The 22591-nt window shown below is 56.6% G+C and overlaps 1 protein-coding gene across 2 annotated transcripts; it reads right to left on the bottom strand.

The window, feature by feature from the left end:
- Positions 1-312: 312 nt before the first annotated feature.
- On the bottom strand, positions 313-20267 carry SLC22A8 (solute carrier family 22 member 8). 2 transcript variants are annotated; one of them, XM_062197818.1, is made up of 10 exons: positions 19935-20267; positions 6274-6377; positions 5590-5744; positions 5011-5179; positions 3399-3522; positions 3104-3219; positions 2020-2234; positions 1248-1356; positions 905-1108; positions 313-815 (listed from the first exon to the last, which is right to left on the bottom strand). In XM_062197818.1, exons 1-10 carry the CDS (start codon positions 20265-20267, stop codon positions 716-718), a joined length of 1629 nt encoding a protein of 542 aa, XP_062053802.1. In that variant the 3' UTR covers positions 313-715. The 2 variants fall into 2 exon arrangements, with proteins under 2 accessions (XP_062053802.1, XP_062053803.1); XM_062197819.1 differs by lacking the exon at positions 19935-20267 and adding an exon at positions 6485-6534.
- Positions 20268-22591: the final 2324 nt, after the last annotated feature.

The following is a 22591-nucleotide window of genomic DNA, read 5'->3' as shown; positions in this document are numbered from 1 at the left end:
GACACATGACGAAGCAGCAAGAAGACCCTCAACAGACACAGCATTGCTGGTGCCTTGATCCTGGGTTTCCCAGCTTCCAGACCCGCGAGCAACAATTTCTATTGTTTGTAAACCACTAGCCTGTAGTGTTGCGCTATGGCAGCAGAGGTGCACTAAAACACACGCTCGTGTCCGCGGAAGCCTGGCTTGCATCTACCTGTGTGCCTGTATCTGTCTATACACGCAAGAATGGGCAGGCGGATGTGTACACTCACATGTCCACACCTTGCTCCTGAGCAGCATGGCTTGAGTTATTTATTGCTGTTTATTGAAACCTCCCATGGAAGAAAAGCATTGAGAGAAGAAGGGTCAATGGTCTCTTTTAGGACTGATCACCCCAGGGGACCTCAGGAGTCCTCAGGGGAAGGAGCTGGGACATGGGGGAAGGTGGGCAGTGAGGAAGGGCTGGACAGAACTGTAGAGCTTGGGCTGCAGGGGGATGCGTGCAGGGCTAGGTGCAGAGGGGCCTGTGGCCAAGCCTTTGCACTTGCCAGGGCTGTACCAGGGCTGGTGATGATGGTGTTGGCGGAGATGCCTTTCCCAGATCTCAGAAGGCTTTGTCCTAGGAGCGTGCACCCCTCCCCTAACCCTCAAGGTCCCCCGAGGAGCTCAGCGGTAGGCCCAGCCCCGGCTGGGATCAGTCTTTGGAGGGCAGGGAAAGGGGACTCCATTGTCCTCAGCTGCGGTCCAGGCCCGGTCCTGAGGGCTGCAGCGGGATCCTCTGGGACACCTTTTCTGCTTCAGGTTCCTGCTTCGGCTTCTTGGACCGCAGGAACCTAGGGACAAAGAACTCAGGGAGAGCCCTAGGCCCAGACCCACCTCTCCAAGGAGGACCGCCAGTGGAGGCCAGAGGCAGGGGACTGACCAGTTTTCCATGTCTTCCAGAGTCTCTGGCAAGGGCTTATTGAGGGTCTCTGGCAGGAAGAGGGCAGCAGAGCCTCCCAGGAGGGCGACAGTCCCGTAGATGATGTTGGGGATGAAGGGCTGGATCTCACCCGTGATTTTCACCAGTGGGGAGATCATGCTTCCCACGCGGGCCCACACGTTACTTACGCCCATCCCTGTTTGTCTGCAAGGGTTCAGAGCAGGGATTGACAGCCAGTGTGTGGGGGCTCTCAAAGGGTGGCTCAGGCACCCCTGGGTATGGGGCAGGAGGATGCCACAGTGCCCCCTCCCCACCGTATCCCCAGTCCAGGTCTAGCACCTACCGAATGACTGTGGGGAAGAGTTCACTGGTGTAGAGGAACAGGCAGCTGAAGGAGCCAGACAGGCATCCCTTCCCAAACACAGCCAGGATCGTCCTCAAGAGGGACATGTCTGCAGAGGGAAGACAATGTGGGTCCTGGGGGGTTGGGGAGCAGCTGAGTGTTCTCATGCCTTAGCAGACCTGGTCTCTCTTTGCTTTGCCTGCCAGGAAGCCCAGATTCAAACTCAAAGCTGAGTAACAGCTGCCCTGTTATTCCAAAGGCTCTGCATGCTTGTGCCCTGCTGTGTTTGTGTTTTCCTCTGGATCCGATTCCCTATTCCCGCGTGTATTTTGTTGTATATGTTCTTGCCCTAACATACCTCAAGTTCCTTTGGAAGGATGTAAGAGTATTAAGAAACAATATGTATGTGAAATAAAAGTGGCTTTTCCAAGGTCACGGTGGAGTAGGTTGTGGGTCTTCCTTGAGCCCCGGGCTCCGGTTTTTCCTCGTCTTAGCTCATCCTCTGCACTGATGTCACCCAGGCCACACCCAGTGCCTAAGCGGTTCCTCACACTGTCCAGACACCACTGACGCGCTCAGCCCAGGTCAGGTCTGGAAAGCAGCTCTGATATTATCTAGCGCAATTGAATTACTCTCTAGAAGACAGACCTGAGCCTCAGAGAGTGCAGGGGCAAGTTGAAGGCAACATTGAGAATCAGAAGCAGAGGCAGCAGGACTGGGGTTCCCGGCACAGCATTATCCAGAGAATTCTGGGGGAGCCCCATCGTCTCACCCATGGGTACAAAGATGAGAGACAAGATGGCCGCTCCTGCTAGGAGCAAGGCGGCGCCCTGAGTGATGTGACGGCCCAGATAGCTCAAGGACAGGATGGTGATGAACTTGGCGGGGATGTCGACCCCCCCAAAGATCATCTGCAGGATGTAGATGTTGACTCCAAATTCTTCCACACCCATAGCCAAACTGTAGTAGGCAAAACCGGTGGCAAACCTGAGGGGGGCAGAGAGGGCTTGGTTAGATCTGCAGCTGGTCTGATGCCTCTCCCCCACGGGCTGTTGGGTCACCAGGATGACGAGTGGTTTCATTTCTTGTGCCAACAGCGACCGACTGATGGGGGTTGCCTGAGAGCTGCTTTGAGGCTTCTGCAACTGTGTCTGGGCTCAGTGAAGATGTGCAGGGATCTGCTGGTCGTGTCTAGGGTAGGCAGCCAAGGTATTCCTAACTGACTAGCGAATGTTAGGACTCGGGGGAATCTCAGACCGAAGGAGGCAGTAAGCGACGTCTGCTGGTTGTGTAGCAGTTGAGCATCTGGACTGGGGAGGTGAAAGCCGCACTGGCCATGTGGGTCAGATGCTCCTCCTTCCTGTCTCGGAACTGTGGGATCCCTTTTGAAGGGTTCCTGGGCAAACTGGATCCCAGTCACCTAGTGCCAGGTCACAGAAAGGGCTTTGAGGGAACTTTAGAATGTCAGACAGAAGACAGAACTTGGGAGACATCGTTTCTGTCTGCAGGTCTGCAGCCCAGAGTGGCTCAGCCTTGCTCTGTGGGACTCCGTAGGGTAGACAGGGACAGGGACAGAGGGGCAGAGTGTGGGAAAACTGCTGGGTCTGGTGCAGTTGCCCTGTGGACGGGGTGTGTTTGTGTGACTCCAGGGGGAAGAGACTCAAAGATTGCACCTGGGCGTGGTGAAGGGATCCAGCAGATCTCGGGGTTGAGGGCTGGGCTGTGGTGGCTCGGGGGGGGGGGGAATCCCCTTGATTTCTGCCACAAGTGCTCTAGGCCTTGCCCTCAGGTGAACCTGCTGGAGGCCTTGTTGGTCAGCTCTGGCAAGGTGTGGGCAGGGAGGGGTGCTGGGTTACCAGGCCAAGGAAAGACACAAGGTCACGCGGCGAAGGATGGGTGTCCGGAACAGGTCAGCTGTGCTGTACTTGGCCTTGGCCAAAGAGCTGTCCTTCTGCAGGCTGAGTTTGAGCTCCTTGGGGGCAGAGGAGGGGCACCGTTACTGAGCAGCTGGAGGGCAGGAGCAGGGGAGGGAGGTGCGGGCCTGGTGTCGCTAGAGGAACCTCCTTGGCGGGGGGTGGGGGGGAGGTCTGGAGTGCTGCTGGCTGTGAGCAGGGGGAAGGGGCGAAGTGTGGGGTCCTGCTTGGCCCTTACCTCCAGGCTCAGCTTTTCTCCCTCCTCCTTCTTGCCGTTGAAGTTGGCTACTCGCCGGAGGACCTTCAGGGCCTTTGAGGACTTCCCAGCCAGGACCATCCAGCGTATGGACTCTGGTATCCACCTGGGGGCCAGAGTCAAGTCACAGCCCCCCTCCCCCTTTCCCCTGCCATTCCCCAGGCCCTTCTGGGCCACGGGGTGCGAGGTCCAGAAACCTGAGCTGCCTTTACTGCAGATTGCACGGAATTTCAACTTGGCTCAACTTTGCACCTGGGTTGCCTGCAGCCAGCACAAATTCCAACATTCTCTTCCTCCCCTTCCAAAAGAGTCTTTCCTCTGCCCCCTGCCTGGGCTGCTTATTATCATTGGGTGTCTTCCTTAGCTGGGAGCCCCAGGGCTCTCGGCCAAGGCAGGTGGGACCCGTGGAGGCCACGGCAAGATCGAGGCTGGGCGCTGGAGGGTCCTGCATGTCTGCCTCTCCAGCTTCCTTGGGCTGCTTTCGCAGTCTCTCTGCAGTCCCGGGGCAACTCAGGACTGGGCCCGGAGGCCAAGGTGAGGGCTGTGGCCTAAGAAGTGGGCGTGAGTTTTCCCTTGATTCTCTCTGCAAAGGGCCAGCCCTGCTGGGAGGTGGCATGAGCAAGCATGCATGGATCTTGGGATTGGTGAGTGGGCCATCACCTCCACTCTCTCTCCCCCCATTGCTGGCTCATGCTGTGCCCTCTCCGAGGGCCCCCAAGTGAGGAGGATGGAGGCAGAGGTGTGGAGAGAAGGAAGCGGTGTTTGGAGAAGTCCGGTCCAAGGTGGGGTCAGCTTCCCTGTGGGCACTCAAGACCTGGCTCCAACAAGGCCCTAGGGGAGAGGACACTGGTCCCCTGGCCTCAACCACTGCCCCCTGCTGACACTTGCAGCCTGCTGGTCCCAACCTTGTCTGCCCTCCTGGCCTGTGGTTTCTGCTTCTGCCCTGTTAGTCCTCCCAGCCTGCTCTCACCAAGATCGTCAGGGACTTCCTTCCCAATACCACGGCCAGGGCCTGCATGCCCGCCTCCTCTCCCGGGGGAGCATAGACGCAATGGCCACCAAGTATGTGCAAGGCCCATACAACTCAGCGTGATGGGCAGTAACCTTAAGGTTACTAGAAAAACCTTAAGGTTCAGAGTGGGTGAGACTTGCCCCAAGCCACATGAGGAAGGGGCCTGGGCTGCGGTCTGTGCTCTGCTGACCACCTGCCCTGAGCTCTCTGGCTCCACCACCTCCTGGAGACCCACTTCCTGTCCTTCAGTGTGGCCTTCTGGGTTATTATTTTACTGATGGTGCCCTGGTCAGGCCTACCAGCCAGCCACACACATGCCTCCCTCTGCAGGAAGTTGAGGCCTCCCTGGCTTTCCGTGCTCAGCATAGCCTGGCCCCATCCCATACACTGCGATGCACCTCCCTTCTCCGGATGCAGGCAGCTGCTCCCTCCTGCAGCCTCTGCCTGCGGCACTCCTGCCCCCTGGCTCTGGGAGGTGGTGTCTAGAGACAGACAGAGTCGGCCAGCCTGGTCAGGCATGGGCCTCCTCTGTTTGGCCCTGGTTGGTTCAAGGAGGGAGGTAAAGAGGAGAGGGCCACGTACCAGGATAACAGGGAGAAGATGAAGTAGGGAACGGATACGGTTAACTGTAGCCAGCGCCACTGGGGGATGGCATAAGCCAGGCCGGGCAGAACGAACTGGCCGGTGGTGTAGCAATACCCAATTGCTGTCGACGTGATGGCCCGCATCTTGGTGGGCACCCACTCCACATCTGTGGGGGAGATCCAAGGCACCGCCCTGTGAAGGGGGCACCAGCTCCTGCCGCCTACAGGCTGCCTCATCTGACCCTGACCCTAAGGGCTCCGCAGTGGCACTTTATGGATGCTGCGGCTGTGGCTCAGGCCTGGGTTACCCCCAAGCCCATGTTCTTGACCACCCCCTCAATGCCAGTATCATTCACATGTGTGTGTCCTTGATGCGCCCTTGCATCTCACAGAGCCCAGCCCAGGGTTAGTCCTCAGTGGTGACGGCTGCTATTACTACACTGTCGTGTTCAGGGGGCCTCCGAGGGCCATGCACTGACCCACAGGGAGCCCTCTCCTTGTGCCAGGCCCGGATCTCCCTGTTTTGACTTCTGGCTGCTGCTCCCCGAGCCCTGTTCCCTGCCCCCCTGCGGCTCACTCAAGATGACGGTGCTCAGGATGATGCCTGAGATGCTGAAACCACACAGGAAGCGGAAGACCATGTAGATGGGGAGGGTGGGGCTGAAGGCTGCGCCGGAGCCACTGGCCGCCAGCAGCAGGTAGCAGCAGGTCAGGATGGGCTTGCGGCCAAACCTGCAGCCCAAAGGAGAGGCGAGGAGAGTCCAGGTTAGCCACCGTGCACCTGCCAAGATGCGTGACTGTGCAGGATTCAGGGCCAAGGGCTTGGACCCTCACCTGCCCTCCAGCCAAGGACCAGGTGGGGCAAATTACTCCCTTCCCAGACAGAGCCTTGCTGGTAATTGCTAGTTTTTGACAAGTTGGCATTTAGAGGTTTTAGTTAATGAGTGATTTCCACCTCCACCCACGGAAGAGCTGACTGGGCAGAGGTCAAGGACCACTCATCTCTGAACAGTCCATCTGCCCTGCCTCCACTGCTACATGGCCACTATGTCATGTGGAAAACCCGGAGGCTTTCCCCTGGGCCTGAGGAGACCAGAAGGCTCAAGTTGTAAGGGCTTCGGGGTTGGGAGAAGGCCAGGCCCGAGGCTGCTCAGTGAGGACCGTCCCTCCCGTCTCTCTCAGCTCTGCCTCACAGGGTGTGCCTGGGAGAGGAGCAGACTCCTCGGGCTGTGCCTCCATGGAGTGTGTCCCAGCAGCTCACCTGTCCGACAGGTCTCCAAGCACGATGCCTCCGATGAGGATGCCTGCCATGAAGATCGACTGGGCCATCTCCTTCAGTTTGTTGGAGCTGCACACCAAGTCCCACTGCGCGAGAGCAAGGGTGGTCCCGCCTGGCTCAGCGCAGAGCAGCCTTCACACTGACTCCCACCCTCCCCCAATCCTCTCTGGGCTGTCAGGAGCCTGGCCCATACCTGCCAGGCACCATTTCCTCCTCCGCCTTGCCAGGGACTCTTTGGGGCTGCCTGTGGGTCTCTGACCCTGGGCTGTGTTATCACAGCCGCCCTTGGCAGGTGTGGCCTTGGAATGACTTACATAGTCCACTCAGCTGCCCCTCTAGACCTGTGTTCTCCCCCTCCTCCCCTTCGTGCCTGCATCCCATGCTGGTTGCTGACCTGTTATTGCACTCAAGGCTGGTCTCTCTGTGTGCACCCTTGACCTCACCTCTGTCCCCCACAGGGACCCTGCTCTATTGTACCCCACATCTGCTGGCCCCCACCTCTGACTTTCCTGCTTCCTATGTCTTTTCAAAGCTCTTCCTGCTGTGATGAAGTTAAGGACCCCAGACCAGGGGAGAAGATGCCGGGTGATCTGGGGCAGGTGGGGTGGGGTGGGGAGTCTCATGGTCATCATGTGGGGTCTTTCCAGCGAGAGCTTTCCCAGGTGCCGTCACCGTGAGATGTGACTGCAGGAGGAAGACGCAGAGAAGGGCAATGTTGCTGGCTTTGAACATGGAGAAGGGTCCCAGGGGTGTGCACAGCCCGGAAGGTGCAGACGCCCCCACCCCCGCCCCCACCAGAGCCTTGATTTTGGCTGAGTGAGGTCCTCACGGGGCCTCCTGTGCAGCGCAGAGGAAAATCCTCTCCTCAGCTCTTTCCGTTCCACATTCGCTCTGCTTCTCCCTTCCCTTCGAAGCCGGTCTCCTTGAAGACGGGCTGCACTTGGGATCATCTGTTCCGTTCTCAGTCTGCACCACCAGTCCACCGCCACCGAGCTCACCAAAGCCACTGGTGACTTCCTCTCTAGGCACCGTGGACCTTCTGTGTCCTGGTCCGGCTGGGCCCTGCTGCCCTCTCCCTCTCCAGTAGCCCTTTCTGCTCTCCCCCGCCCCTTTCTCTCCATGGGCACCCACCTCCACAGGGCACTCTTCGGAGCCTCCTTGCTGCCCACTTTGCCCAGGCAGTGCCTTGCGTTCCCTGGCCTCAGTTGCTATTTTATGCAGTGCACTCTGGATCCCTGTCTTCAGCCCCTCTGCTCTCCTGGTCTCCAGACCAGCAGATCCCACTGCCGCCTTGAAAACTCCACCTGGGTGATGTCACTCACACCTCTCAGCCACCTGGGTGATGTCACTCACACCTCTCAGCCACCTGGGTGATGTCACCCGTACCTCTCAGCCACCTGGGTGATGTCACCCGTACCTCTCAGCCACCTGGGTGATGTCACTCACATACACCTCTCAGCCACCTGGGTGATGTCACCCGTACCTCTCAGCCACCTGGGTGATGTCACCCATACCTCTCAGCCACCTGGGTGATGTCACTCACATACACTTCTCAGCCACCTGGGTGATGTCACCCGTACCTCTCAGCCACCTGGATGATGTCACTCACATACACTTCTCAGCCACCTGGGTGATGTCACCCGTACCTCTCAGCCACCTGGGTGATGTCACTCACATATACTTCTCAGCCACCTGGGTGATGTCACCCGTACCTCTCAGCCACCTGGGTGATGTCACTCACATACACTTCTCAGCCACCTGGGTGATGTCACCCGTACCTCTCAGCCACCTGGGTGATGTCACCCGTACCTCTCAGCCACCTGGGTGATGTCACCCGTACCTCTCAGCCACCTGGTGATGTCACCCGTACCTCTCAGCCACCTGGGTGATGTCACTCACACCTCTCAGCCACCTGGGTGATGTCACTCACATACACTTCTCAGCCACCTGGGTGATGTCACCCGTACCTCTCAGCCACCTGGGTGATGTCACTCACACCTCTCAGCCACCTGGGTGATGTCACTCACATACACTTCTCAGCCACCTGGGTGATGTCACCCGTACCTCTCAGCCACCTGGGTGATGTCACTCACATACACCTCTCAGCCACCTGGGTGATGTCACTCACATACACCTCTCAGCCACCTGGGTGATGTCACTCACATGCACCTCTCAGCCACCTGGGTGATGTCACTCACACATCTCAGCCACCTGGGTGATGTCACATACACCTCTCACACTTCACAGCAGTTGTCACCCAGTCCTTGCAAGGTCCCAATCTCACTGACTGGCAGCTTTCTTTTTAAAATTTTAACTTGAAAAACTTGTATGTTATTTTCAGTTGACCAATAATAATTGTATTGCATTCAGGGAGAACAATGTTTTGATCGATGTGTACAGTGTGGAAAGAGTAAATCAAGTTAATTAATGTATCCATCACCTCCATTCCTTGACATTTTTTTGTGCTGAGACATTTGAAAGTCTCTTAGGATTCTGAATGTTCCCAACACTGAAAAAAGGATGTGTGCCTGAGAGGGCAGATACACCGATGAGCCTATTCTAGTCACCGCACAATTCATGCAGGCATTGAAATGTCACACTGTACCCCACACGTGCACAATTCCTAGGCGTCAACTTAAACAAATCCACATTAAAAACTTAAAAATAAGATAAAATAAAACATTTAAAAAATCTAGTTGCCAGTGTTATGCAAAGGGTTATGCTGCTGCTTGCAAGGCTGGCAACCCATGTCGGAGCCTTGGTTTGAGTCCTGGCTGCTCCGCTTCCGATCCAGCTCCCTACTAACATGCCTGGGAAAGCAGTGGATGATGGCCCGACTTCTTAGGCCCCTGTCACCCATGTGGGAGACCTGAATGGAGTTCCTGGCTCCTGGCTTCAGCCTGTATCAGCCTTGGTTGTTGTGGGGGAAAAAAGCAGCAAATGGAATATATATCTCTCTGTCTTCCTCTCTCTTTCAAATAAATCAACACATTTTTCAAAAAGTAAATAAGTTATTCTCTTAGATTTTTGGGATATGCATTATCACTGATTCTAGCCAGCCTCGTGTGTAATGTATCTCAAATCTCCTCCTCCTGTCTACCTGAAGCTTTCTGCCTTTTAACTGGTAGCCCCCATTCCCTTGCTCCATCCTCTGCGCCTCTGGTAGCTGTCAGTCTCCTCTGCCCTGACTGCTGATCAGATTCCATATGTACGTGAGAGTGAGATCCTGGTGGTGGCCTTCCCCTCCCTCTCCTACTCCACACTCATGTTGTCCTCAGGTTTCCAAATTTTCAATAGTGTGTGAATCTGGACCCTCCTCTTTCCACCACTGTGGCCTCAGTGTTGGCCTCACCACCTTGCACTTGGTTAACAGCCACTGTTTCCTGGGGGCACTGTTCCGAGTAAGCTGGCTTAACTCCTGTAGTTTGCATAACAACCTTATCACGGGGGTGCCAACATCACCCCCACTTTACAGATGAGGAAACTGAGGCCCGGAAAGGTTTACAACCATATGACAGTCTTGCAGCCTTCAATCTTATCCCCTCCCATCCGTTCTTTGCCTGACAACCTAAAGAGCTTTCTGAGACATCACTCAAATCAGGTTCCTGCCTTGCCTAAAGCGCTCACCAGCTTCCTCTTGCTGTTTGGGTGCAGATAAAGCTCAGTTCACATAGATTTACGAGGCCGTCCAAGCTCTGGCCCTGGCCTACCTGTCTGGTCTAATCTCCCACTAATCCCCAACACACACCCTTTGTGCCAGCCATCCGGACTTACGTGTGTAATGAGGTGGAGAATTTGATTCACTAGAAATGAATGCCTCCCAAGAATGTTGTGGAAGTAGAGCAGTGTGGGGGAGGGAAGCACACATCCCAGGCAGCTTTACCCACGTTCCTCTGCTGCAGTGGGTGAAGATACAGGTCCCCAAGGGGTCCCTTCTGCCTGGGAGGGGCCGGCACGGTGTGTGGGGGCAGGGGAAGAAGAGCATCAGGGAGGGAGTGAGGTGTGAGAGATGCTCCTACTGCGTGGTGCGCCGTGTAAGGCTCCTTTAGAAAAAGCTAAAGGAAAGACCCACTGTCCACCTAAATCCAACTGCCCCTTCCTCCACAGCAGACAGCACACTTCCCAGGTCCCCTGGGAACGGGACAGGGGCCTGCGATTCTTGACAGCTGAATGGGTGCGGAAGACATGTGTGCTACATCTACCCCGTGTGCTTAAGGGGAAATCCCAGGCCTGGTAACGTGCACGCTTTCTCCTTCCAGTTGGGGGCAACGGTCACAGCTTCCGCTACTCTGGAAGCCAAGATGACAGGGCTGCAGTCAGACTGAGCCCACGAGAGACCCCGTGGAGCAGATCCACCCAACAGCCTAAAATACTGCTACATGGAAAAGAGAACAACTTTTCATGGAAAACACAAGCATTTCGTTTTCTTGAAGCCATGCATTATGATTGGCTGTTTTTGTTATAGCAACTTGACTCATTCCAGTGCTTTCCACCTGAAGCTGCAAATGGAAATTAGATTGATATCTCAATTTCCACTGTATTTATTGCCTGAAGGAACCCAGGGTCTGTTTGGATCAGGAGAGGGTCACTAGTTTGGATTCGTTTGAGGCTGCTGTCTGTCCCACTCTCTGAGACCAGATCCGAGGAGCTTGGTTTCTCCTGTGAAACTTGTGATCACGTGGATGTTAGAATAACCAGTGCAAACCCATTCCTACCAGAAACAAGCAATTTATAGAGAATGCCTCTCCCGGAATGAATTTTGAGCTGTGCTTAGAAGGTGCTGGAGTCCTTACAATGGCTTACGAGACCCTTCAAGACCTGCTCCTGTCTTTGTCTCTGCGCCGCTCTGCTCTCATCTGCTGCTGCTCTCTCCCTCGCAGGCTCCACTCAGGTCGAACTGGTCATAAGCATGTCAGGCTTGCTTCTGCCTCCGAGTCTTGGCATATGTCACTCGCTTTGGAGTGGTCTTCCCCTGGTATCCACCTGGCTCCTTCAGCTCCTTGAGATCGTTGCTCAGATGCTACTTTCTCAATGGGACCCTCCCCAACCACCCTATTGAAAATGACAGCCTCGGGCTGGCAGTGTGGTGCAGTGGGTTAAGTCATGTCCTGTGATGCCAGCATCTCGCATGAGCACTGGTTCAAGTCCCAGCTGCTCTACCTCTGATCCAGCTTCCTGCTAATGTGCCTGGTAAGATGGCCCAAGCACCAGGGCCCCTGCCACCCATGTGGGAGACCTGGATGAAGCTCCTGGCTCCTGACTTCCTGACTTCGACCTGGCTCAGTCATGGCTGTTGTGAACCAGTAGGTGGAAGATCTCTCTGTTTGTCTGTCTGTCTCTCTTTCTGTAACTCTGCCTTTCAAATAAATCAATAAATCTTTAAGAAAAATGGCAACTTTCCCCTCCCCTACTTTATTTCTCTATGGCACTTCCACCCATCAGTCATACTTTTCCTTTTTTTTTTTTTTTTTTTTTTTGCTTGTTGTATGTTTCTCCCTCAAGAATATCAACTTGATGAGGATAAGGCTTTTAGTCTGTTTTGTTCACTACTGTACTTTCATTGCTTAGATCAACGATGGACACAAATAAATAGATACTTGTGGGGTTGAGTGAGTGAACTTCCCATGGAAAGAGTAGACAGATGTAGAGCCTCGGAAGTTAGAGACAGAGGCTGGCGTTTCCAGTGTGGGTGAAGTGTCTGACAGCCTGATGGGGGCTGCTGGGCAAAGGTGTGGGAACAGGAGAGCACATCAGTGTGAGAACGAGGTATAGAGAGAACGAGAAGAATTTAAAGGCATCCTCGGATTTTAGGGGCTGGGAAGACACTTAGGGCAAATCTTGGTACACTTTTTGTAGCTAGCTATGCAAAGCCACTGAGAAGGCCCTGTTAAGAAAATCTGTAGGGGCCAGAGCTGTGGTGTAGCGGGTAAAGCTGCTGTGTGCAGTGCTGGCATGCCATATGCGTGATGGTTCAAGTCCTGGCTACTCCTCTTCCAATCCAGCTCTCTGCTGTGGCCTGGGAAAGCAGTAGAGGACAGCCCAAGTCCTTGGGCTCCTGCACCTGAGTGGGAGACCTGGGAGAAGCTCCTGGCTCCTGGCTTCGGATTAGCCAGATCTGGCCATTTCGGCCATTTGGAGAGTGACCCCGCAGATGGAAGACCTCTTTCTCTCTCTGCCTCTCCTCTCTCTGTGTAACTCTGACTTTCAAATAAATAAATGTCTTTCTTTTTTAAAAAAAATATCCTGTAGCAGAAGTATCTATTATTAATATTTAAAAATTTATTTTGTTTATTTGGAAGAGAGAGAGAGAGAGAGAGAGAGAGAGAGAGAGATCCTGTCTGCTGGTTTATTCCCCAAATGCTTGCAATGCAACAGCTGGGGCTGGGCCAGACAGAAATCAGGAGCCAAGAACTCAGTCTGGGTCTCCCACATGGGCAGCAGGGACTCACTTGAGCCATCGCCTGCTGCCTCCCAGGGTGCACATGAGCAAGAAGGCGGAATTGGGAGCGAGCCTGGACTGGAACTCAAGGGCTACTGGGGTCACAAGCAGGGGCTTCACCGCTGGGCCAAACGCCCACCCCCAAAGCCTCAGTTACGATGCAGAGTGTCATTTGTGTTTCCGTTGACTGTGCCCCCGCGCATGGGCTAGGCCACGTGGAAGTCTGTAAAGTTCCCTGCTGTTGCACTTGTTTTTAAAGCTTTTGCACCGGCTGCGGTCCCTTTATGCTAATAATTTTGCCAGCCCTCCCAAACTCACATCAAGTTCCTGGACTGCCGGCACAGGCAGATGCTCACTAACCCTCTGTGAAGGATGCGTGGCTGGGAAGTACAGAGGACTCCCCGTGTGGGGGAAGCGTCTGTCACTTCTCCCTCGACCTCCAGCGTCCTGCGCTTTGCTCAACAGGGTGCATACTGCACAGTGTTCTAGCTGCTTATTTACTTGTTTTCCTCTCCTGGGCTCCGTAACCTCACTGAGGACAGAGATTGTCTCATTTGGTGTTTTGTCCCTGGCAGCCAGCAGAGTCGTTGGTGACTATTAAAAGTTAAAGTACGTTCAATGAATAATTAATGAGTAAACAGGGTTGGGGTTATTATACACGTTTTACTGAAAGGCCCAGATAGAGAGAGGTATCTTGCTGGATTGGGGGAGCCAGTGCTTTAGCTTCCTGGTGCTTCTGCCTAGCGCTGGCCATGGCCTTGACCGATCTTCCCCATCCACTTTGGGCAAGCCTGCATGGTGCTTTGTCTCTCAATATCCTAGTACACTGTTCTCGGCTTTCTTTTCCCTTTCTCGGAGCATAACTGAGCCCTCAGGGAGTGGATTCTAGAAGGGAAGGAGAGGAAGCTCACTTCCACATCTTCCTGCCTGGCTGGATGCACCAAGAAGGTGGCAGTGTTACTCCCATGGCAGGAGGCAGCTTTGCAAGGAGTGTGATAACCCTGTGTCATAGGTGCTTCCTATCTTCCTATCCAAAGAGCCCAGGCCCAGAGGGGAACTGACTTGGACGATGTCAAAACAGAGGCTCAAACTCAGGTTTGTTGACCATGACCACAGCTCCCTACTGTGTGCTATGTACCCTACTGTGTGCTGTGCTCTGAGGGGCCACTGGAAGGCTCAATGCACAGGACTGTTGGTCTGAGCCACTGGAGGACAGTGGAGCCCAGGATGGGATGGGATTGTGGTCGAGGAAGCAGTCAAGGTCAGAGCCATTTGGACTGGTCTGATATCAAGGCCAAAGTGTGAGGTGAGGATGGGCTTAGGAGCTGGAGCAGCAGAAGAGAGGCCAGGAGGTCACCTTGGAGGGTAAGGCAGAAGGTGGGTCATGGAAGGTGGGGGAAATCCCTTCTTGTTCAAGGTTGTGGACAGCAGGCACAGGGGACCACACACATGGACCCCATCCCTAGAGCAGGACAAGTGAAAGGCCTGCCTTAGCGAGGCGGGGGGCGGGGTGTGGTTCGGGAGCCAGGCGGACCTTGGGGAGTCAGCACTGTGCATCCTCAGAGCCCTGACGGAGCCTTCGCTGTGGCACAAGGCCAGGGAGGATGAGCCAGGCACCTTGGAGAGAGTCAAAGGGATGTGAGTCCCCAGCTCCGCCGTGCAGGAGCTGTGTGTTCCTGGGCCAACTGCTTAACCTCAGCGCGGCTCAGTCTCCTTGTCTGTGCTTCCCAGGGCTGTAAATGATGTGAAGAATGAAAAGAGCCCAGCACTACTCCCGGCAAACACTGGGCATCCAGCGTACACCGCTGTTTCATTGTTATTGTCACATGTCAGCATACAGCCTGTGCTCACAGGGACATGTGATGCAGCAGTGTCAGGACCCCTGCCCACCCCTTCCCCTTGAAAGCCTCGCTCACCATCCTATCCCGGAAGTGCCACCTCTGCATCTGAGCCCTGTGTGCTCCTCTTAGGGCAGGGACAACAGTGCCTGAGTCTCAGGGACACAGGAGAAGGATACAGTGCTGGGGGTTTGTATACAGTTGGCGCCCACGGAATGACGGCAGCCTCAAGACACTGCACCCTGCCTCCTGGCCCCATACCTTGGTCCATAATCAGGGTCTTTCTGGGTCAGGGCTGTCGGTGGGAGTCAGGCTATCCAGGAAGGGGATCCCAGGTCCTTACCCAGGGGTCAGATTGACAGCTGGAGAGAGGTGGAAAGAGGGGGTGCCTGGGGTAGGGCAGAGATGGGCTGGAGGGGCCATGAGGCTGGAAAGGGAGATAGGAGGTGGGCAAAGTTTGGGAAGTGGAGAGCCTTTGGGGATGGAGGCAAAGAACGGTCAGAGGAGACCGGCTAGAGACTCCTAGAGACTCGACAGAGGAGCCTGGGGCTTGCAGAGGTTCAAATGGGGGATGGGCCCCTTGTGGCCCTGGAGACAGGGAGGCTCAAAGCCCAAAGAAGAGTCTTGGGGTCTCAGGGGATGCACCTCTGCTGTTCATGCAAGGCCAGGCCCAAGCCCCCAGGGTCACAGGGCGGAGGGCAGTGGGGTGGGGCTGTGGGCTGCGCTGTTCTCCAGGAACCCAGTACCCAGCTCCCTGCTCCCACGCCTCCCAGACATGAAAGGAAGCTTTGTTTGCTTCTAATGTCTGAATAAAGCTCCTTCTGCGAATCCCCCACCTTGCTGCTGCTGCTGCTGCTGCGCCTGAGAGAGGAATTTGTGGTCACCCCTGCCAGGAGGGCTTAGGCGATCACAAGTGGGAGGAGGCCCCTCGGCTCCCGTTCCCCCACGGAGCCTCCAGCTCAGCCCCCTCGTTATGGTCCTGGTCTGCAGACCCTGGGGCGGATCCAGGAGAGGGGAGCTGACTTTCCAGGCACCAGGGGAGGGCTAGGCAGGGTCTGGGAGCCTGGGAGGGCAGGGAAGTGCTGAGAAGGCAGACCAGCTTTTCACTGGGGGGCCCTGCCCTCCTGGGGGGGACGGACCCTCTGTTGCTGCCCTGCCCACTAAGGAGAGCAGCTCATGCCGACCCTGAGCCCAGTGCCGCACCCCACCCATTGTCTCCTTTAACCCTCACGTTTGCTTTCTTACCCCTTCTCAAGGAGAAGGAGGCCGAGACTTGTCGGGGTCGTGACACCCCCAGTAAAGGCAGAGTCAGGATGACTGCTGGCTGACTGCAGGTCACGATCCCACACTGTGGGGCCAGGAAACAGCCCCTTGCCATGACTAACTGGGTCACCCGGCCCCGGGCTTGCTCGTTGCCAAGTACCCACCTTCCTCATCCCCACCCTCCAGGCCCCGCCTCCATGCTGGAAACCCACCGCTCCGTAAGGTCCAGCCCCTGCTCCACCTCCACCCCTCCCCACGCTGGACTGGCCATGGCTGAACCACAAAGGGGAAAAGCCAAGGGCTCTGCCTTTGTAGTGCTGGTCCTAGCCCCTGGCTGGGTCCGGCTACTAAAGGGTCAGTGGCTGGGCAGGGACCCAGGAACCTCTGGGCCTTCACGGTTGACGGTCCTCAAGGAGCCAGGGGCTGATGCAGACAGAAGGGTGCCGGCCCTGAGCCCCGGTGACCCTGTGTCCTGCTGGGATGGTGACGGATGCTGGCTGACCCGGACCTAAGCTGGCTGTGGACTGGGTACGAGCCCTGCCGCCTCTGCTCTTGGCGAGGCTCCCAGGAGCCCTCCTGATGGGTGTCCTGGACAGGAAGCCACTTCCTTCCCAGCAGCTTGCATGTCTGCACCCCTGCCTGTGCAGGAGAAGCTTGCACACTGGCCCCCCACCCCTCCCCTGCTCTGTCGGGGCGTGTCCTTCATTCTGTGTTGACTGAATGCTTACTCCACACCTAGCCCTGCAATGGGAGAGATGGGCATGAGAGACACCGTCTCTGGCCGGTTGGAGCTACAGCAAGAGGAGAACATGGACCCTTGGAAGGGTGGGTCCATCCGACACGCTCCTTGGGGCTACAGCGCGTGCGCAGTCAGTCTCCTGACCGGTGGGTCAGGGGCTGTGCTGTGGGCTCTGGGACCTGCCTTCCTGGGTTCCGCTCCTCAGGCCACCATTTATGAAACATGGTGCCTTGAGTCAGGGACCCGTGCCTCAGTTTCCCCATCTGTGCTAAACTCAGAGCTGTTGAGAGGCTCGGATGCACAGGGTGCTCAGAACTGGCTCTGGCACCTGTGAGCACGCGGTAAAGGCTAGTGATGCTGATGGTGGTTTAATTGCTCCCTGCAGGCTCTTTGCTGCTTTGGCTGGACTCTATGTTTCTGGAGGACATGGAAGGAGCCTTTTACTCCTTCTCATCTTCCCCAGGGACTGATACACAGCAAGTCACCCTTGCACTGGGAAACCTACAGCCCTCCTCCCCAGTCCTCCTCCTCCACACTCCTTCAGTTACTGCAACACATGTCAGCTTTATCTGATGGCCCCTCCTATCTGTCATCTCTGTCCTGGATCTCCGGGCAACTTGCTAGTGGGTCTCCCAGATGCCCTACAAGCCACTCTCCACCTTGCAGTCAGCCTGCCGGTCCCTGGAAGGTGATCTGAGCACACCACTCTCTGGCTTAGCACCATGGCGTTTGATGGCTCCCATTGTCCTAGGGACAGAGGCCAAATCTTCACCTTAGCCTTGGAGCCAAGCCCTCCTGTGTCTGGAGGTCTCTCCATCCCCTGCTGCTCACCCCTGGAACTTGCTGTCGTTTTGCTCTCTTCATGCTTCCATGACTTTGCATCTGATCTCCTGCCATGCTGTTCCACCTACCTGGGGCACACTTGCCCACTTCTGCCTGCTTCCTAACTCTCACTTCTCCTTCACACTCATGCACATCCTGCTGGACCTTGCCCTGGCCCCCCAAGGCTGGCCAGGTACCCTTCCCGGGAGTCCCAGGGGGACACTGAATTCACAAAGTGTCACATTCACTCATTCATTCATTCCATCGTTCTACAAATATTTATTCTGCATGGCACTCCTTTGTACTATGCTGCAGATACAGCAACAAGTGAGACAGCTCTGCAACCCTGCCTCTGGAGCTCACACATCCCACCCCACTGCCCGTGACCCTGGAGAGGTGGGGCTGTGTCCTCACTGGAGACCCGGCCGGGCAGGGCTGATGTGCTCTTCAGCTCTGTGTCCTCAGTATTAAGCATTCAATGTCAATAAGTGTGTTGCATACTTGATGCATTTCAGGCGTCAAGACGCTTGGGAGAAAAAGTGCCAGGACCGGGAGGAAAGGTCATCTGGGCGATGTGTGGGCGATGGTTAGGAGTGCAGTGCTGGGGCGGGAGCCTGTGCTCAGATCCCGAGTCTGCCTCTTACTAGTTACCCAAGTGCTCAAGTTCCAGTGCTCCGGTTTCCCTCTCTGAAAAAAAGAGATTAGAATACTATCTCTCGGTGTTGCAGGGAGGGTTAGACGTGCTCATGTTTGTAAAGCGCTTAGAACAGTGCCTGGCACATGGCAAGTGCCTCCTATAGGAATGTACATTTTTTTTTTTTTTGACAGGCAGAGTAGATAGTGAGAGAGAGAGACAGAGAGAAAGGTCTTCCTTTACCGTTGGTTCACCCTCCAATGGCCACCGTGGCCAGTGCACTGTGGCCAGCGCACCGCGCTGATCCAAAGCCGGGAGCCAGGTGCTTCTCCTGGTCTCCCATGCGGGTGTAGGGCCCAAGGGCCTGGGCCATCCTCCACTGCCTTCCCGGGCCATAGCAGAGAGCTGGCCTGGAAGAGGGGCAACCGGGACAGAATCCAGCGCCCCAACCGGGACTAGAACCCGGTGTGCCGGCGCCACAAGGCAGAGGATTAGCCTGTTAAGCCACGGTGCCAGCCAGGAATGTACATTTATCACACAAGCACAAAGCTGTCATGCACACCCTGTTGGCAGAGAGTCCTGGGTTCAAATCCTGCCCCTGCCAGGTTCCAGCCATGTGCAATCCTGGGGACATTGTGGGATCTGGCTGAGCCTCCATTCCCTCATGTGGGAACAAGAGTGATCCTTTCCTGGGAAAGATTCCGTCCCCTGGGCTTGCCGGAGCCCACACCTGCAGGGTGCTCAGTGCAGGTGACGGCTGCGCCATGCAGCTCTTTAACAAGGCAAGGTAAGGGTCCTGCCCGGGTGGGGCTCCTGACCCCGAAGGAGGAGCGAAATCACTGGTCTCTGCTCACTGCTCAGATGCCCCCTCTTCCAGGCAGCCCCTCCCAAGTTGTATGGTTTCCCCCTCTTTTGAGCCCCCTTAAACATGCACCCCCTTGGACCGCCGAAGGATGTCAGCTTTACATTTCATTTGTGAAGCCGACCTGCTGTGTGGCACTGGACAACTACTTTCCCTCTCTGAGTCTTAGTGTTTCTGGTTTTTGATCTGCCAAGGACGGCAACAGTCACTTCCAACAGAGCAGCATCATGGAATCAAACAAATCAATGTATGCAAAACACAAACTCTGCCTGGCAGTCGGGAGCTGCTCAGAAAATGCCAGTTCCCGTTTTCTCCTCTCTGTCTGGTCACTGGCCCCCCGCTGGGCCTGCCCATTCGTTGAAGAGTCTGATTTAACTCTGAGTCACAGAGAGGGCAGGTGGAAGGGTCGGTGGATCACAAAGGGATGGCTGAATGGGAGGTGGACCCTCGAGTGGCTGGGTGAGGGGATGAGCTGTGTTCTGGGTCTGCTCAGGAGGTTCCAACCATCCACTCCACCAAGTCCCTCTCCACACGCCCTCCCAAATCTTAGGGCTGCTGCACAAGGTGGGATTTTCCTTCTCTCCCCCCTTGGCTGGCTAACCCTTGCCCAACATTCATATCTCAGCTCCAGGGACACCTCCTCTGTTGCCTAGGCCCTCCTGCCTCACACCCAGCCCAGGGGAAGGTCACAGCCAAAGGTCAGAGTGCAAAGTACTTTGCAATTTTCCCCCTTTGTGTGGTGATTTCATGAACTGGTGCTCCCCCCACACTCGCCCTGGGCTGTGGACCCCCATGGGGGCAGGGACCGGTGCCTTTCTGTATCCCCAGAGCTTAGCACTGTCCCTGTCCCAGAACAGCCCTCAACAGCCAGCAACTGAGAAAGCGCTTGGACTCCGAGTGTGGAGAAAGCAAATCTCCCGGCCCCCTGCACCTGCACCCAGACCCTTCCTCTTGGCCTGCCCAGAGCCCAGCCCTCAGGTCCTGGAGCATACCCCAGCCTCCCCTCCTGTCTCTGAGTGGTGCAGGGAGTGGGGTGCCAGGCCTACCTCTGTCACAATGGTGTCCCTGGTGCTGTTGTAGACCCAGCCGTCCAGGCATGGCTCGGTGGCCCCCTGGGTGTCATTGGGCAGGCTGGCGTTGGGTGGATGCACGAACCGGAGGCACCGTTCAGTCTGTCCGTTCTGGTTTACGGGGAGCACCCAGGGCCCCGCAGAGGCGTTGGGAGGCGGGCGACAGTGGTGGCTGGGCGTGGTGGCCGTGAAGATCTGCAGCAGGTTGTGGTTGGCCATGCCCAGGATTGGGAAGCCCAGCAAGGCCACGTGCAGGAACTGGAAGGGGCCCATGCTGCCCACACGGTCCAGGATCTCGGAGAAGGTCATGGTGCCAGGTGAGGCGAGCCAGAGCTGCAGGGGAGGCACCGGCCAGGGAGAGGGGTGTGTGTGAGAGTGATATGTGGGCTGTGGAGGGGTCCTGACCCCCGTGGGAGCCCATGTATGTAGAGCAGTGTATGTGCACACGTGTGAAGGCACAGAAGCCCAGGCATGTGTAGCCACAGATGCACGTCCCCAGCTGCCTGGACAGAGACAGGGTGCCAGGTGTGAATGTCTGGATGCAGAAGTGTCTGTAGGTGCGTATCTGTTCAGGCTGCAGCAGGAGGGAACAGGTGTGCGTCCCTGTGGGTGTGAGTGTGTGTGGCCACATGTACTGCATGCATGGAGTGGTGTGGGCACACAGTACGGACCAAGGGGCCCAGTCCTCCATGTTGGCTGACATAGGATGGACTGCAGGGGCGGGTGGAGGGTGTCCCCGATTGCTCCGGACAGACACAGGGTTAGTGGAGCTCAGGCTGCCTGCTGGGCTAAGGCGGCCCCCAGCCCAGAGCCTCTTGGATCGTGATTGTCCCCTGGGGCTGGGACAACCATGCCAAGGTATGGGAAAGAACCCACCTAGGTCCCATCGCATACCAAGGCATTTAGTCAGCACAGCGAGGCAGCCCGGCCTTGGGGGAGTGGTTCCTGGGAGCCTGGGCTTGGGGGCCCCCACCCCTCCTCACCTGGTGGCTGGGGCAGGCTCCGCTGGGGGCTGTTGGTCGGTGGAGCCGAGGGCCTGCTCTGTGACGGGGTCCGGCGGCCGCTGGAGTTGGACAGCTCGGCTCCTCTGAGCTGTGTTTGTGCCTCCCCCAGGGGGGCTTATATAAGGCATAAGCTGTTTCCCAGGCTAATGTTTGACTTTCTTTGGAGGATTAACATCACCGGAAGGGAGGGTGCTGTGGACCCACCGAGCCCAGCTCTCCTCAAAGGGCTGCCTCAGCGAAGGCTGGGTGGGGGTGGAGTGGCGGGGCTGAGTCCGGTAGAGCTGCTGGCTGCCGGGAGGAGGGTCCGGGAGGGGGTCTGGCCTGAGCCTGGACGTCCAGGCTCCCTCTGAGCTGAGAACAACCAATGGGACAGGTGTGGCAGCCCAGGAGCCGTGGCCTTCCTCACCAGGCCTGCCTACCTGGGGTACATGTGTGAGGATTTGCCTGCCTGGGTGGTAGGGCACACGCAGGCAGCAACTGTCCCCCACCCCGAGCAGCCAGGGCCTCCTCTGTTTGAGCCCCTCCCATCCTGTCCTCCACAGACAGGCTCTTGGCTGGTCAGCTGCATCCCTCTGGGGACCAAAGACAATTCTTCCTCTTGATTCTTTATCTCGAGTATGGTTTTAATTATATAATAATGTTTGCTTCTTGCACAAAATGTCGGTGACACAGTCAAGCCAAAAAAACCCCAAACCGAAACCAAACCATGGGGTCTTCCAAGAGATCCTGCCCGGACGTGTGTTCTCACCACCCTGTCCTGGGCAGAGACTTGAGTCCCAAACTCGCTCCAGCAGTAGCACCCTCCCTGAACCCTCAGGGCGGTGCTGTTCCTCTCCCGGCCTTAACCATTAGGGAACTGAGAGGTTAACTCACTTGCTCAGGGTGCCCCAGCCAGGCAGAGGCAGGCCAGGCCAGGGGCAGAAGTGGCCCTGGGCCCACGTCCACCTGGAGTCAATATTTTCTATGTGGGAAGTCCGCTGTTCTCTGTTGCCTCTCTTTTATCGGGGGTCTGACCTCATCCCCGCCTGCCCTGAGCTCTCTGCTTCCAGCTCCCACCACCCTCTGGGAGCTGCCCCTACCTCCTAACCTGCTCAGGGGAGGCCTGGCTGGGGATCTCCTTCTCCTCTGGGTCCCCTTGTCCGCCAGAGCAGCATCCAGCGGCCTGCGGCCAGCCTGCTCCTGTAGCTCCCCCCCAGCACACTCCCTGCAGGGCAGGGCCCAGCCCCTCCTCTCTGCTGCCCACCTGGGCCCAGTGTTATTGATGTTCTGCAAGGGGCCCGAGGCAGGCCGAGATCCGGAGTCATCAAAGGCAGATTAAATTATGCTCCGGGCAGCCTCGGGGTTGTTTTAGGAAGGTTTTCGACTGTGAGGCTTGTAGGGAGCTGGGTCGCTGCCCCGAGCACCCCCTGTCCTGGGCACTCGCCCTCTTCCAGATTTTCTGGCTCCTAATTGGCCCGGGTTATCCGTCTGTTCTCGGCCCAGTGGAATGTTGTTTAAAGGAACCTGGTGACGTCCTGCTGAGGCTGTGGAGCGGAGCCAGAGCATACAACTCCCAGCTGCCTCGGGGAAGAGCCCCCGCACCCTGGCCTCAGTGGACATGACTGGATTTCTGAGATCTGGATGGAGGAG

The sequence above is a fragment of the Lepus europaeus genome, chromosome 7 (assembly GCF_033115175.1).
Source record: "Lepus europaeus isolate LE1 chromosome 7, mLepTim1.pri, whole genome shotgun sequence".
NCBI classification, from domain to species: Eukaryota; Metazoa; Chordata; class Mammalia; order Lagomorpha; family Leporidae; genus Lepus; species Lepus europaeus.
This window is presented reverse-complemented; position numbering and strand designations above follow the sequence as displayed.

Bases quoted from the DNA above. Each gene is read 5' to 3' on its own strand.
- SLC22A8 (XM_062197818.1), bottom strand. From the start codon at position 20,267: ATGACCTTCTCCGAGATCCTGGACCGTGTGGGCAGCATGGGCCCCTTC. The intron at 5,745-6,273 runs GTGAGCTGCTGG...TTTGGGCTGCAG, and splicing joins CTTGGAGACCTGTCGGACAG to GTTTGGCCGCAAGCCCATCC. The intron at 1,357-2,019 runs GTGAGACGATGG...TTCCCTCTGCAG, and splicing joins TCTCATCTTTGTACCCATGG to ACATGTCCCTCTTGAGGACG.